General features: G+C 36.8%; 1 protein-coding gene across 4 annotated transcripts in view; it reads right to left on the bottom strand.

Annotated features, from left to right (window-relative positions):
* Positions 1-1,169: 1,169 nt before the first annotated feature.
* Positions 1,170-17,869, bottom strand: part of LOC145663903 (uncharacterized) — a 44,330-nt gene continuing 27,630 nt past the window's right edge. For all 4 annotated transcript variants that reach the window (XM_081730083.1, XM_081730084.1, XM_081730081.1 and 1 more), the window contains exons 5-7: positions 16,167-16,285; positions 12,890-13,164; positions 1,170-1,413 (exon numbers count right to left, since the gene is read on the bottom strand). In XM_081730083.1, the coding sequence (XP_081586209.1) occupies positions 12,928-13,164; positions 16,167-16,285 (356 nt within the window). In that variant the 3' untranslated portion in view covers positions 1,170-1,413; positions 12,890-12,927. The remainder of the gene's footprint in view (positions 1,414-12,889; positions 13,165-16,166; positions 16,286-17,869) is intronic.

Consider the following 17,869-nt stretch of genomic DNA (forward strand, 5'->3'; position numbering starts at 1 on the left):
CCATAGAAACTTTAATTCCCTATTTTAAGCAAAAAATCTTTTTTCCAAAAACTTTTTTCAGTCTTGTTGGCTACACCGAAACAAACGTACCAGTGTCTGAAAGCTTCGTCCCTGCCCTATACAGCACGCCATAGAAAGTTTCAATAGGATAATTAGGGGAAGTAAGTTGAGGTTTACAGTAGATCTTGTTCTCTAATTGATAGATTTTTTTTAGGTAGAATGAGATTTTTTTTTTTTTTTTTTTTTTTTTTTTAATGACATGCTTGGTTTATTGGATATAGTCACGATACTTCTAGTATATTTTAGAGGGATACCAAAATTTATTTTACGATAGTTTGCGCTTGTCTGGTAACAGTGTTCCCAGCCACAGAACATTTTTAATTCCTGATTTCTGGTTAAAAATTTGGAAAATATCCCACTTTTCCCTCTTGTTGGCCACATTGGAACAAACGTACCAGTATCTGAAAGCCTTGTGTTTGGCCAACACAATGCAGCATAAAAAGTTTCAATAAGACAATTAGGGAAGCTGCAGCACCTGCATAACTGTTGATTTTTGCTTCTGAGGCAAAAAGTGTAAAATTTTTGTGTGTACGGTGAGATATTTTTTTCTGTATTTGTGTGACAGCCAACGACTTTCCGTTTTGATTGTATGTTATTGACACACCGAAGAATTTTTTCAGGTGACTTGAACCCATGTGGCAGTGGGGCCAGTTCCCAAAAATCTTAAAATTCGGTTAGGGATTTTTTGGTGAATTTTCATCCCTACATTTCCCTTCATAATTTTCCTCCCGTTGGTAACACTGCAATCAAACTTATGTCATAAATTTGCCACGTCCTTCTTCTAAACACAAGGTCTTAACCATATCAATCGAGTAGTCTTTGAGTTATAATTCATTAACTGAAAGTACGAAAGTGATCCTGTCTCGAGAGGGTTAATTTTTGAAACTCCTTTTCCTGCTCTTCGACCCACCCAACTTTTTCCTTTATGCAGAGGTTTCTGTAATGTCTCAACCAATTTAGTAGTCCTTGCAATATTTCTCACATAGTTACACAACCATAAGTAATACTACAAGACTTATGAATCATCCTTGTATGGTACATCTTTTGCCGACACTAACATCACATGCCACACACAGAAAGAAGGTCATGCAGATAAGAAAACAAAGCTATACACAATTATGTCTTATATTTCTGCACAATAAAACTTTACACATGTCGTTCTTTTTTAAAAAAAATCCTATTAGATCACAAGTAGGTTGCTTTCCAAAGTCAATCTATGGATAGTATGAGTCAAGTCAATCAACGAAACGTCGCCATCGATACGAATTTGGTGCATGTTTCTGAGAGCTGATAATACTCGTCACTGATATGAAGTTTCTAGTCAGCTGGCCCATTATCGACTCATCTCTCATCCTGTAAACACATGTAAACTATAATTACTAAGCATCTGATAAGAAAAATTCAAGCATATTGTCAGAATTAAAGTAACAATACACGTAAATTACATTTCGTGAAACTAACAAGTTTTACACAAAGCAAAAATTCATTACGTTTAAAGAATATTACCTTCGGGCGATCTGTTACAACAAATAATAATCTCCCTCCAGCACCACACCAATTATCCTTAAACGGTCAAGGGTTAACAAAGTGAAAAGAAGAAAGAAAAACGTATGAAAAAGTGTAATAAATGACTTGAAGGGACTATACAGTTTTTGCGTTAGGATTTTTTTTTCTTAAATGTCATTTTCGACGTCGATGGCGAAACTTCAAAAATTATGGAGGTGTTCATCACTTACCCATAACTAGCAAATTCAATCCGATTTTCTAAAATCTAAAGGGAACTTCACTCAAGACATAGAACGCATACAGGTACAGTTATTTTTTAAAAAAAAAAAAAATTCTGGTACTCATCATCTTTTAAAGGTACTCATCTCTTGCCATCTTACGCACTATATTTTAGTTTTCTAGTTTGACAGAGGTTTCAATTAAAGTATATATATATATATTGGCAGATCAAGGGCGGGGCTACAGCCCCGCTTGATGCTCAGGTATACACTGGATAAAGTGGCAAATTATGGTTTAGCCCCTCCCTTGATCATATCCCCCGGATCCGCCACTATATATAAATAATTTAGTTCATCTATAACAAATACAGGACTATTCAATGCTATTTATTTATTTATTTTCAACATACTATACATAAATCATAAAGTTTAAGATTCTGGTACACATTAGTTTGGAAACAAAGTGGCGAATATGTTCATGGGCCGGAAATGTAAAATCCAATAATGGTAATAAAAATTTTAAAAATAAGTTACTCACGTGTAATGAATTGAGGATAATTGAAAAAAGTCATATTTCTGAAAAACGCTGTTTAGACTAATAGCGCGACAAGCAATAATAATTAACTAGACTTCGAACCGAATGAAGAGGGAGTCACCAGCTCCATTTTTAGACTGGGTATGAAAGCGGCTTAATCTAAATTCAGAATTATAGTAAGTGAACGAATTGTATTCCGTGTTAACGATAAGTTATATTTCTTGTGATTTATACGCTAATATTATAGAATTTAGTAAGGCACGATTATATTGTGGCTTTAAGATTAATAGTTAAAAATATTCAGACGTCTACCGCAACAAGTTAAAAATGTGGTATGTTGGAAGTGACCAGTTATTTAATAAGCTGGCTTTTGTATTTGCTATTCAATTTAGATATTCGTGTCTTTTGTATAGTATTGAGCGTAATCTTCTATAGTTATTTCTGTGAATTTAATATACATATATATATTTTTCGGAGACATTTATGGTTATATATATTTCCAATGAATTTTTGGGAACGTTATTATTATCCTTATTTGAATCTTTCAAGTAATGATCAAATAGCGTTTCGTTGTCGTAAGGTTGAATGTATTAGAATTCTTTTGCAGGTATTTGAATTTTGACGTTATTTTTAGGAAGTCTATTTGAAATATTTCCAGAGTATCATTCATTTTCAATTCACGTATTATGTGAAGAAAACGACCTATTTATACGGTATTAAATATGGAGGTGTGCTATATAGTTACGCCCTGCCGGCCCCGCCGAGTGCCTTTCAGCTGAGGAGGTAGCTCAATAGTACAGCACTCACTTCTAGTGCGAGAGGTCTGGTTCGATCCCAGGCCGTATAAGTTTATGGTGGACAACAATGCTCGGTCTCCTCCCACTTCCTCATTTTACTAAGTCCTTCATAATCATTCATCAAAGATATTGCGGTCGAAGCAGAGGAAAAGGTGGATGATGATGAAAAAGGCCCCAGTATATTGAAAAGTGAAATAATACAAGCCATCAAAGACATGAGAAGGAGGAAAGCCATTGCAGACAACAACATACTAGATTTACTCAAGGGATTAAGAGATAATGCAATGAAAGTACTGACTTCACTTTATATACAGTCTGCAGCAAAAAACCTGCAACATGACCATGTAAGTTTATTGTGAAACTACGCCTAACAGCGCAGGGAATCAACAAAGCGTCTAAGTGGCATGAATCACTCCAGGAGAAACCTCGGCGTCCTCCTCTGCACACTTATTTTGGAGCAAAAGACATTGTCATTTCACAATAAACGTACATGCTCATGTTGTAGGTTTTTTGCTGCGGACTGTACAAGACCTATTTGAGTGGAGAATGGCCAAGGGATTTTCTAGATGTTACAATGTTTGCATTACTCAAGAATATGCAAGCAAAGCAGCACAGCGATCACAGAACCATTAGCCTTATTTCACACACTCGAAAGATTATTTCGCTGAACCAGTGGCTGGAAAGTAAGATAGAAGAGATGCTGGAAGAAGATCAATTTGGATTCCGGAAAGACAAAGGCACCAGAGAAGCTTATTGAATTGATGAGAATTATATCAGTATGAGTTCTCGACATAAAGAAAGAGTTTGTGCTTCACCGACTGGCAAAACATTTTCGACCGGGTCGAATCGACCAAAATTCTGAAGATAATTAAAGAAATCGGGTTCAGCTTAAGAGACCGACGACTCAATCGCAAACTGTATGTGGGACAACTATAATCTGTTTCACGTAACCTGATAGGAAAAAGAAGTTTCCCCCCCACCACCACCACCACGCTCAAGTACAGGTGAATGTTGGTGTTCCGTCTTCCACCATCAGCTTCCGCACTCGGAAGTATAGTGTGTATCTAAATATGTCTAAATAATAAGTTATAACTTTCATAATAACGCGACGTATTTTAAAACACTTAATTACATTTGCCTGTACTGGTGAAGTAAGTAACACGTGTTATTATAATGGAAATTTTATTGAACAGTTGTGTTCTTTATTTTCCTTCTTTTGAAAAATCTTTTGAGTTTTACGTCCCACTGTTATGCCGGTTAGGCTAAAGGAGACGGTGATGATGAGTAATGAATGAAATGGCGGAATGAAGAAAGTGGGAGGAAACGGGAGAACCCCGAGAAAACGTACGCACACGGTGTTTGTCCACCACAAAGTTCACTTGGCGGGGGCTCGGATCGAACTCGGGACCCCTAGCACGGATATTTTCCTTCTTGGCAGTCGGGTTGAGACAATGTTGGAATAGCAACGGATGGCAGGGTTGGTAATTGAATGGGTGCTTACTTATTAATACAATAATTTCATCGAAAACCGAAAATGAAATCTTTATACGTTTTATGTACCACGATTATGCTGCCTAGGCTAAAGAACACAGTGATGATGAGAAATGAAACGGTGGAATGAAGAAAGTGGGAGGAAACGGGAGAACTCGAGAAAACCCACGCATACGGTGTAAAATCGAAAATAAAGTACAATATGTATTGTTAAATTATCAGAGCGTTAAGATGATACCAATAGAACTGAAATGCTAAAAAACTTCTCTTTTCCTCTCTTATTAACAGATGTTCTTACATTAAAAAAAAAAAAAAAAATACACTGATAATAGTGTTCCAATATTAATTTTGTGTGCTGAGCCTCTCTTGCAGAAGAGGGGAAAATGACATTTTATTGTCTTAAAAATATTATCGGTCTCCATTAATAGGAATAATCATTGCAATAATTAAGTTGCAAGAGAGAGACGATTATGGCGTGCAAATATAAAATGAAATGAAATGAAATCTTTGAGTTTTACGTCCCACAGTTATGCCGGCTAGGCTAAAGGAGATGGTGATTATGAGAAATGAAAGAAATGGTGGAATGAACAGCATGGGAGAAAACCAACGCACGCGGTGTTTCTCCACCACAAAGTTCACTTGGTGCGAGCTGGGATCGAACCAGGGACCCCATGCATCACAAGTAAAAATTATACCACTGAGCCACAGCGGCTCCAAGCGTGCAGAATAGTCTAATGTTGTAACAAGAGTTGATTATTGTATAAGAAAAAAAAAAAAAAAAAAAAGAGTAACGATGAATACGAGTTTGTTCAATTATACAAGAATAACGAACACTTTGCCTTAGGGCTCAAAGGCTCATGTCAATGTACCATGTTTGTTATCAAGCATCCTTGAAAGATTCGCTTTAAACTGTCCTGAAGCCGAAAGGCCACCTAATAGTCTCTTTCTTCTAGACTTTTTGAATAGGACTTGGTGACTTAGTGCTTATTTCCCATACAAGCAACGTGTTATGCTTATCTTATACATATTAACTTAACTATTTCTATTCGGTAACCTGTAGTTATGAAATAAAAGCTTGTATAGCGTTTTCATTCACCTGAATGTATGCCTCTTTTACTCCAAATATTTGTATGCTCTTGTATCCAACATTTTAGTTTCGAAACCCCGCAGTTCCCGTTCTGGTATTCGTGTTAGGGATCAACTTTCACATTCATACAAAATTAAACAGATTGAGCTCCTATTAATTTTAATGTTTTCGATATTTATTAAGACAAGAACATGTTTTACAGTAGGGTAAATTTTCTACAGGATAAAAATTAAAAACAGTAGTTGATTGTTACTCGGGGTTAATAGCTAAAAGGAACAGCAGTGCTTTCTCAACATTAGACGCGAGCGAATTGACGGACGAATTTAAGAGTTTACACGATTTTGTTTATTAGAAAAGCTACCCTCCCTATGAAGGTCAGCGATTTGCTTTCGCCTTCTGGAGTTGTAAGTGGAGGGAGGTAGGGGAGTTTCCTATCAGGTTGCCTGGAACAGACTTTAGTACAATTGCGCTTGAATGAAGTAGAAACCAATAGTGTGGAGACTGGAAGAGGAGTCACAGACAAGGATGTGAACGTTTAATGGGAATTGGAGATATCATGATTGGAGGGCATATCATAAACAAGATCAGGTATGCAGATGATACCGTTATTATAGCTAGAACCGAAGGACTACAGGAAATGATTGTCAAAATACTTGACACTGGAAAACTATATGGAATGGAAATCAACATCGAAAAATCGAAAGTCATGAGAATGTCGCGTGAAAACGCGTCGTTACGGGTCAAAGAAGAACAAGGAGTACTTGAAGAGGTCGATAACTTCCAAGTATTTGGGAAGTATTTTGAGAAGAGATGCTTACTGCACCAAAAATATCAGGTCAAGAATTGCCATAGCCAAAGAAGCATTCAACAAGAAAAGATCATTCTTAACTAGCTGGCTTAATGCTGGAGTAAGGAAAAAGTTGGTCGAGTTCTCATATACGAGGGCCATCCGGAAGGTGGTACCCGTTAGCGACGCATGAAGCGCTGATGACTCGGGGAGCCGCTGGGCAAAATCAGACCGCGTCAGTGGCTTGTCTGCCTGCTCTGTGCGAGGTTGCGTGACGCTAGCAGTGCCTGTGTTGTGTCTGTGCTCGTTTATAATGATTAAACGAATTGAGAACCCCGCCAGTTGCGAAGTGAGGGCCGTGATTAAATTTCTTAATGCACGAAACGTTCGACCTTTGAAATTCATCGCCAATTAAAGAAGGTGTATGGAGAAAATGTGATCGACGAGTCGTCTGTTCGGCGCTGGTGTCGCAACTTCAACCTGGGGAGAGGGAAAATGAAATGAAATGAAATCTTTGAGTTTTACGTCCCACGGTTATGCCGGTTAGGCTAAAGGAGACGGTGATGATGAGAGATGAGTGAAATGGTGGAATGAAGAAAGTGTGAGGAAACGGGAGAACCCCGAGAAAACCCACGAGCACTTGGCGGAGGCTGGGATCGAACCCGGGACCCCAACTGGGGAGAGGGAGTACACACGACGAGGAGCGTTCAGAGAGACCATCTGTCATTACAGACGAACTGCTGAGGTCAGTAGATGAATGCGTGAGGAACGATCAGCGCATCACAATTGATGAACTCTGTGTACATTTTCCTAATGTGTCTCGAACAATTGTTCATGAAATTGTCAAAGACCATCTGCATTATTCAAAAATCTGTGCAAGGTGGGTCCCTCGCATGCTCACAGATGAGCACAAAACCAAGCGTATGTCTGCAGCACTGACGTTTCTGGGACGTTATTCCGATGAAGGAGACTCTTTCCTGAATCGCATCATTACAGGGGACGAAACATGGGTTTGTTATGCATTACCTGAGAGTAAACGACAGTCCATGGAGTGGCACCACACTCATTCACCAACCAAACCAAAAAAAAAAAAATCAAGACAGTTCCGTCCACCAGGAAACTCATGGCAACCATATTCTGGGATCGACGAGGTGTACTGCTCATTGATTTTATGGCCCATGGAGATACAATTAATGCTAATGCGTATTGTGAAACATTAAAGAAATTACGGCGGGCAATACAAAATCGACGGCGAGGTCTGTTGTCTACAGGCGTCATTCTCCTTCATGACAATGTCAGGCCCCATGCAGCTGCGAAAACACAACAACTTCTGCAGCAATTCAAGTGGGAAACCTTCGACCATTCACCGTTTAGCCCGGACTTGACCCCTTCGGATTTTCATCTCTTTACGAAGCTTAAAGACTTTCTGGCGGGAAAAAGATTTGACAGAGATGAACTTAAACGAGGCGTGACTACGTATCTCAACACGCTGGCGGCGGAGGACTATGACGCTGGAATACAAAAACTCGTCACACGGTATGACAAATGCCTCAATTTGCTTGGTGATTATGTGGAGAAATAGTGTAAAGTATGCTCTTTCCAATAAAAATGTGTATATTTGTTAATATGTACTACTATGTCTTTATTGCACAAACGGGTATCACTTTCCGGATGGCCCTCGTATGAAGATTGGACTGTATGGTTCTGAAACTTGGTCAGGGTTGGCAAAAACCATGGTTTTTATTTAAAAAAACAAAAAAAAACGGTTTTTTTGGTTTAAACCAGGTTTTTTTGGTTTAAACCAGGTTTTTTTTTGGTTTAAACCAGGTTTTTATGGTTTAAATGATTTGCTCTACATATCATATATGGACAGAAATAAGTTTGTTTCGCCTTGATCTTATTATGGAACAACCGGGTTATGCTGGAAGGGGTCACATAAGCTTAAAGCGGAATAAAAACCGCTTTCGAGTTACATCCGAGAGAAATTGTCCTCCATTTGAACTCAGAACCAGGACTAATTGGCCACAAATGAGATACGTCTGCCGACTCACTCACGAAGGAATCCTGATAAAAAAAAATACGTTGTACTGATCTTTACATGCTTCTTAATATAACTGTCACGAGTCATTTCAGAAGGACAAAAAGATAAACAGTTGCGCAAGTGAAACCATTACACAGAATTACATATGAACAATTTCAAAGTACTACGGAGTACAGAAGAACTAATTTAGTTCAAGTTAGTTAACAACGACTTTTATTGGTCCAAATTAAAGAAATATACCGACTTAATCTGCATATCAATAAGAAAAGTGAATAAAGGTACGAATTATTTGAGTCCACTTTGGCTCAAACTCATTTATACCTAGATAGATACCAAAGATACTTATTTCACTAAATGCCTCTTGTGGGGTCTGTATGACACCCCCCCCCTCCACACACACACAAAAAGTACGACATTTTCAATGTATTTTATCCATAGTAAACATTGAAACGAAACAGTATTTAGAATTTTTCTTCGATTGCAATTACATAACAATAATAACAACTACAAAAAATCACAAAATAAACATTTATAAACTTGTAAAAAAAAAAAAGTTGCTTTTGTAGTATAATCTTTTTGAGTAATGAATGGGGAATTTAGGTCTGAATATAATACGAATAATATACGGGAGTGAAACGTGATAACCCACAAATGTGTGTTCATCAAGATTTTACAAACACTTACACTTTTACGAACATTTTTTGTCTTTTGGTTTAAACCAGTTGGTTTTTTTGAAAAAAAACCAGCTGGTTTAAACCACCTTGGTTTAAACCAGCCAACCCTGAACTTGGTAATTACGGAAGCTAGAGAAGAAATATTTAGAGAGCCTCAAAATGTAGTATTGGAGGAAGATCGAGAAGAGGACGCTTTTAACCAGCATCTTCGTAGGAAGGCCGACTGAATTGGACACTTCTTGAGAAGAAATTGTCTTCTACATACCGCCATACCAGGGAAGATGGAACGAAAGCGAGAAATAGGAACAAGAATACAACTGATCGATGTTTGAAAAATAGAAGGAAATATTGGGAGTTAAAAGATACTCAAAATTATGGTTAATGAGATATAGCCCAAAATCAGGGTTAACTCAAATTTTAATTTCCACTTAACTGAAATATTCTACAAAGCTAAGGCATATACATAAGTTGATAGACCGCATCAAGTAAACACAATGCCATATTAGAGGATAAATTATCATGCCTAGTTTCTGAGAAACTCGAAAAAACAAACTTTTTAAGTGCTTTGGTTAATGAGATATAGCCCAAAATCAAGGTTAACTCAAATGTTAATGTCCGTTTAACTAAAATATTCTACAAAGCTAAGGCATATACATAAGTTGATAGATCGCATCAAGTTAAACATATTAAAGGATAAATTATCATGAAAAAACAAACTTTTTAAGTGCTTTGGTTGATGAGATATAGCCCAAAATCAGGGTTAACTCAAATGTTAATGTCCGTTTAACTAAAATATTCTACAAAGCTAAGGCATATACATAAGTTGATAGATCGCATCAAGTTAAACATATTAAAGGATAAATTATCATGAAAAAACAAACTTTTTAAGTGCTTTGGTTGATGAGATATAGCCCAAAATCAGGGTTAACTCAAATGTTAATGTCCGTTTAACTAAAATATTCTACAAAGCTAAGGCATATACATAAGTTGATAGATCGCATCAAGTTAAACATATTAAAGGATAAATTATCATGAAAAAACAAACTTTTTAAGTGCTTTGGTTGATGAGATATAGCCCAAAATCAGGGTTAACTCAAATGTTAATGTCCGTTTAACTAAAATATTCTACAAAGCTAAGGCATATACATAAGTTGATAGATCGCATCAAGTTAAACATATTAAAGGATAAATTATCATGAAAAAACAAACTTTTTAAGTGCTTTGGTTGATGAGATATAGCCCAAAATCAGGGTTAACTCAAATGTTAATGTCCGTTTAACTAAAATATTCTACAAAGCTAAGGCATATACATAAGTTGATAGATCGCATCAAGTTAAACATATTAAAGGATAAATTATCATGAAAAAACAAACTTTTTAAGTGCTTTGGTTGATGAGATATAGCCCAAAATCAGGGTTAACTCAAATGTTAATGTCCGTTTAACTAAAATATTCTACAAAGCTAAGGCATATACATAAGTTGATAGATCGCATCAAGTTAAACATATTAAAGGATAAATTATCATGAAAAAACAAACTTTTTAAGTGCTTTGGTTGATGAGATATAGCCCAAAATCAGGGTTAACTCAAATGTTAATGTCCGTTTAACTAAAATATTCTACAAAGCTAAGGCATATACATAAGTTGATAGATCGAATCAAGTTAAACATATTAAAGGATAAATTATCATGAAAAAACAAACTTTTTAAGTGCTTTGGTTGATGAGATATAGCCCAAAATCAGGGTTAACTCAAATGTTAATGTCCGTTTAACTAAAATATTCTACAAAGCTAAGGCATATACATAAGTTGATAGATCGCATCAAGTTAAACATATTAAAGGATAAATTATCATGAAAAAACAAACTTTTTAAGTGCTTTGGTTGATGAGATATAGCCCAAAATCAGGGTTAACTCAAATGTTAATGTCCGTTTAACTAAAATATTCTACAAAGCTAAGGCATATACATAAGTTGATAGATCGCATCAAGTTAAACATATTAAAGGATAAATTATCATGAAAAAACAAACTTTTTAAGTGCTTTGGTTGATGAGATATAGCCCAAAATCAGGGTTAACTCAAATGTTAATGTCCGTTTAACTAAAATATTCTACAAAGCTAAGGCATATACATAAGTTGATAGATCGCATCAAGTTAAACATATTAAAGGATAAATTATCATGAAAAAACAAACTTTTTAAGTGCTTTGGTTGATGAGATATAGCCCAAAATCAGGGTTAACTCAAATGTTAATGTCCGTTTAACTAAAATATTCTACAAAGCTAAGGCATATACATAAGTTGATAGATCGCATCAAGTTAAACATATTAAAGGATAAATTATCATGAAAAAACAAACTTTTTAAGTGCTTTGGTTGATGAGATATAGCCCAAAATCAGGGTTAACTCAAATGTTAATGTCCGTTTAACTAAAATATTCTACAAAGCTAAGGCATATACATAAGTTGATAGATCGCATCAAGTTAAACATATTAAAGGATAAATTATCATGAAAAAACAAACTTTTTAAGTGCTTTGGTTGATGAGATATAGCCCAAAATCAGGGTTAACTCAAATGTTAATGTCCGTTTAACTAAAATATTCTACAAAGCTAAGGCATATACATAAGTTGATAGATCGAATCAAGTTAAACATATTAAAGGATAAATTATCATGAAAAAACAAACTTTTTAAGTGCTTTGGTTGATGAGATATAGCCCAAAATCAGGGTTAACTCAAATTTTAATGTTCGTTTAGCTAAAATATTCTACAAATCTAAGGCATATACATAAATTGATAGATCGCATCAAGTTAAACATAATGCCATATTAGAAGATAAATTATCATGCGTAGTTTTTGAGAAACTCGAAAAAACAAACATTTTTAAGTGCTAAAATGTTCGTCCTTCGTTCCAATAATAACGGATAGTTCTTTTATTTTGCTAGAAAAAAATAGTTACTGTATTTATATAGTGTATATACAGGGTGTTACAAAAATTCGTCACAATAGTTTGGGAATAGAGTACTCACATCAAAATAAGAAAAAAGTTTATATGGACTGTGGTCGCAAGAACATAGTTTTGTAGTTACATGGTACCGAAAACTCAGAAAATGAACTTTAAAAGGTCCACAGGTCCACTACTATAGGACTGACTGAAGTCGGGTCAAGACATCACTGAGGAACTAGTATGTCAACTATCCAAATATCCGTCTTTCAGAACCTCGGGTACTTGCACAATCATTTTTAGAGAGGTTGTTTGGGAGTACTTGATCACTCTCCAACTACCTCTCTAAAAAATTGTTGTGCAAGTACTCGAGCATTCTTAAACATGGATATTTGAATAGTTCACATACCAGTTACTTAGTGATGTCTTGACCCGACTACGATAGGTCCCACAGTAGTGCAGCTATGAACTTGAAAAGTTCACTTGTTTCACGTTTTCAGCACCCTATAAATGACGAAACTATCCACTTTTGAGCACAGGTTTATATGAACATTTTTTCTTATTTTGGTGTAAGGAATCTGCTCCCAAAATATTGTAATACCCTTTATATATAGTAAAATACAGCATTAACTACCAGATCCTATCTACTGATGTTTGTCTTTTGCGAACGGTTATACATATATTCTTTACGCAGATAACAGTATTACTTGCAATAATAATACAACAGCCATATTTAAACCACACCACTTACTTTCTTTCTCTTTATCCCGTTGCCTTGCTTGGAAATTTCTATGATCCATCGTTCTTCTTTGCTGTGGGCCTTCCTTGTCTACGAAAATTAGGACTCTTGTCCTTCCTTGGTGTGAACCTCCCTCGACCAGAAGAAGAAGAAGAAGAGCGTCTTCCTCGGTTTCCAAAACTTCGATTCGATCTCCGTTTTGATTTCCTTACCGCTTTTTGGATTACTAACTCCCGATCTTTAAATTTTTTGTTCATTTTTAATGCCGATTCGACTGCAGCCGCATTCTGTTGAATGTAACAATCATTAGCATTATAAGTAATGGCATCAAGATAAAACTGTATACCATAAATAAAAAAAAAAAAAAAAAAATTTGTAATCACAGAAGGTTGCTCGCTTTATATCCCACCATTTTTGTCGGGTACTCACCTTAAGAGATACCGCACCGCCACCACCGATCATGTTCTATTGGACCCCCAACACTGTGGACTATCACACGGCATCGCAGTTTCCATTGCTGCAATCTCCGATGCAGGACAAACACGGGAATTGTCTCACTCCTTCCTGCAAACTCTCTATAGACCATCCAGGGTGCGCGGGCGGAGATGTTGAAGACGTCCATTCCATACAACTGTAAGATGTCTCTCCGACCGACCAGACCAGAATGGATTCTTGGAAATATCTTGCATTTACCTTCACGTTTTTGTCCACCTTGTGTATCATCAACTTACCCATATATCCGAATCCCGTAGCCATAAAGCAACGAGGGAAGCTTTTCCTGCACTGACGAATAAAGATGCTGCGCCCCTTGTCGTCAATGTTACAGCATGTGATCGCCCGAATGTGACAACCAGTAATGAGATTGACACATGATTCATCAATTGACAACTTTCTTCCATTTGGAACCCGCTAGGTATTTTTCATAGTTTTCTACAGTTTTTACGTTCGGCAAAGTGACGAGGTAGTACATGGTGTACACTAGCCTTCCGCACACAGTTCAGCCTAAGGCGCTTGTGATTCTTTTGTTCACAGTTGACGGTGCGAGCTGGAATCTGTGGCCCATATTCCGATGAGTCGGGGGATTTTCTTGGCACGCCAATCGACTGATCTCCCTTAGCACTATGGGTATCACTTTGCTCGCAGCTTTCTCCTAGTGGTTTTCGTGGGTGAATGATTCGCAAGGGGAGCCTCAATAAGTTCCGCAGTCATCATCCGGAGTGTTAACCCATTCTCCCGACACTGTTTCACAATGCGTACGTATGAAAACTTAGCATGACAAAGGGCCATTACGTACCCCTTCCGGTTGGTTTTCGGCGGAATTTGATAACACTCACGCATCTACAAAGTCAGACTCAACACTGCTCCGGCCAGCAAACCCATAGTTCCAACATGATATGCCAGGTGGCAGCACCGAATCGAAAATGGTCTGATATACAGCGAACAACCTGTACTTCTTTTAGGTCTAACCAATTTTAGTTACACTCTATCTCATTCAAATTGGTAGCAAAAAACTACATACGTTACTTTCATACAATATATTTACCTGAACTTACATGCTCCAACAGGCAGAGTAAAAGAAGAGATCAAACAATAAGTGAAATTATTATACTGCTACCATAATTATCAAAATGTTTTTTCTTTGGCACATTTTCAAAATAACAAAAAAGATCCAAATTTGGATATAAAAGCCATCTTCTACTTGGAAACTAATACATAAAAAGCACTTCCCTTTCCTCTTATCTCATCCATGGCAAATGCATTTTGCTGCTAACCTAATATTGTTAAAGAACTGTGCTAATACAATTAATTACTACTTTCTACTCGATTCATTGACAAGCCCTCTTCCTTAATCTAGTTGCAAGAATGTGTGTTTTGTGCAAGAGGTCCCGGCTTCGATTCCTGTTAAGTCTTCGAATTGTTGGTCTCGTCCTACATAGTTTCGCTGCTGACAACGGATTTAAATCATCCGTTGATTGATTGATTAAAATTTACCGATAGATGGTCTTTTTCAGACTAGATCCATATTCATTGCGTAAAGTGAGTGTACGAACTAGGAAGTATTCTCCTTGCGCGCCGAACCCAAAACCATACGTGATAGCTACTTGGTTATTTAAAAGGTATTGGTGCACGGGGTCGCGCGTCGATTGCCGATTGCAGAGCCTTGCAATTTGAACGTATTACGGTGTTTCAGATTCCATACTAAACTATAAGTTCACGTCTTATATAGCTTCGGTGCTGAAAGGGATAATACGAGTGATTCAGAAGGTAATGCTCCCAAGTCCACTACTTGGCGAATAGTACTGGAAACATTCTGAACTGTTTATCATTAATGTACAGATGTTTAAGCTATAGAACATAACTTGTTTCACTTTCCTATCTCTTCTCGTTACCTCCCCTTCCTATTTCTTCTCGATCCAGAGTAATGGAGCAATCCAGGGCATCCATTGGTGACGTCCGGTTGAAATAGCAGGCTGTCATTGAATTTCTGACTGCGGAAGGTTGTGCACTCAGGAGCATTCATCGCCGGCGACGAGTCATGGATACACTATTACGTCTGGAAACGAAGCGTCAGTCGATATAGTACCATCATACGTCCTCTCCTCCGCAAAAAAAAAAAAAAAAAAAAAAAAAAAAGTATTGTTCATATTGTGTCTCATCCTGTCTATAGTCCAGATATTGCGCCCTGCGACTTTTGACTCTTCTTTAAGAATCACCTCAAGAGCCAACGCTACAGTTGTGACGCGGAGGTGGAAGCCGCAGTTCAGCAATGGTGTCGCCAGCAGCCACCAGACTTCTTCGCCGACGGCATAAAAAAATCTTGTTCCGCGTTGGCACAAGTGTGTTGCCCGTAATGGGGACTTTGTTGAAAAATTATGCCAAAATGATAATATATCGGTGTTATCTGCCAAACACAAATAAAGGTATCATCACCTTGGAGGCATTACTTTCTGAATCACACTCGTAAACTCCAATCCAACAACCAAATGAGTTTCTTTTTATTCGATTGAAATATTTCATAATATAATAAATCACTTCCTAACGTTAAGAAAGGCTATAGGCAAACAGCTTGATTTTCGCTGAGTAATATGTGGTTTGCACATCAACTCTCTAGCCTCTATTTACCGCTTTGTAGACAGCCGTGGAAACGAATCCTGGAACAAGCGGAAACGTAGATGAGCTAAACCATTCGACATCACTAAGCAAAGTAAACGGTTATACTATACAAACCAAGGTCAAGCTTTAATCTAATTGTACTGGCTTCACAGATAAGAAGTAAAATTATACGTACTTTGAAATTAACATATCCAATTCCTTTTCCTGCGTTCGTAAAACTATTCCGAACCACTCTCACGGACTCTATATCTCCACAGTCGCTGAAAAGCTTCCATAAGTCCTCATCCTCTGCGTCTGAAAGTAAAAAATACGGAATTTAATTTTTGTTTTTATCTCCGTTTTAGTTATTTATTTTACAACACAATTTCACTATTGACGAAAAGTTGAGCTTTATTGTAAAAAAAGAACAAAAAATTTGGTTTGTATGAAGTGATGAGTATACTTACCTCCGTACAGGGAGGAGATATCAGCCGTTGTAGTTCAGAAGTAGTCTTAAAAATGAAGGGGATGAAATGGAGATTAAAGGTACATAATATTAGAACAAAAATTCAAAACGAAACACTGAAAAGGGTAATTTAGACATAGAATAGATTAACATCATTACTAATATTATCAATAAAAATAAGACCAATTATAACCATATATACTGTAATGATCCCTACCTTACAGCGTGAGCACATGTTATTCAAGCAATACGTGCTATCGTTTATAAGCATCAGTGCAGCACACGATACACAAAACCAGGAAGACACGAGGAACAGCACGATGGGAACCGAAGAGGAACGAGCCACCCAGAAATGGCCTATAGAAGTGGACCCAAAGAAGACGGTGGCATCAGATGACTATTGATCGCTAATCCATACCTGCTCTGGAGGTCACCCTTGGACAAAGGAGCACTACCCTGCCTAAACCCCTGGGGGTTGGCTTTGAATGAAGGGGATTCCTAATCACAAACTGTACCTCACGAGGCTGCCATGAGCTAAGGAGGTTACCAAAAGGACTATATCCTGTAGTCGCTGAAAGACATCCGGGAGGCTGCTATGAGCTAAAGGGGTCCCTGTATAAAACATTTCCTTCCTTCACTTCTCTGGTCATAAGGAAGATCTAAGATATTAAATTTGTAGACACAAATACTTTTTTGTAATATTTTGTAAAATAAATTAAGTGAAGGGCTAGAATCCCGGACTGTCATTGTCTCTATCCACACAAATATTAGAATAAAAAAAAAAAAAAAAAAAAAACATATTATTCCATTTGGCATACGAAATCTGGTACATATAGAAAATCACCGAATACACTAACACCAATAACAATTTGATATGGCTATACTGAACCTACAATGATTTCACCTTATTAGTGATGTGGACTCTGTTACACCTATACTCATAGAAGAACCTAATAGTTGAAATACATTATAATACAAGGAAAATAAACAGGTATTTGTTAGTACTTTAGTGCACTAAACTTTTGTGCATACGTTTGTAATTTTGGATGTTTAAATATAAAATGGTGATGCTTTCATGTTAGCTGGGAATCTCTACTACTAATGCGTATTGATACATTGTGTTACGTAATTTCAATACTTCCAAATATATTGATACAATGAGCACATGAACTTATTGCAAAACATGACTTAAGCTGATGTCCGGTTCTGAAGAGAGATACTCGATTACAGAATCCGAAATACCGATGCTAAAATAACTGTCTACAAATGAATACTAAAAAGAATCGTAATTTCTGTATAAAATAAATTTTTAAAAATCCTATAAATGCACTATCGCTATTATAATTATACTGCAAATACCCGGCCAAGTAAGTTTGTGGTGAACAACATAGTGTCCATGGGGTACTCTTTCTCCCACACTCTCATTTCACCAA

This window comes from Thermobia domestica, chromosome 11, assembly GCF_964235325.1.
Source record: "Thermobia domestica chromosome 11, izTheDome1.hap1.1, whole genome shotgun sequence".
Lineage (NCBI taxonomy): Eukaryota > Metazoa > Arthropoda > Insecta > Zygentoma > Lepismatidae > Thermobia > Thermobia domestica.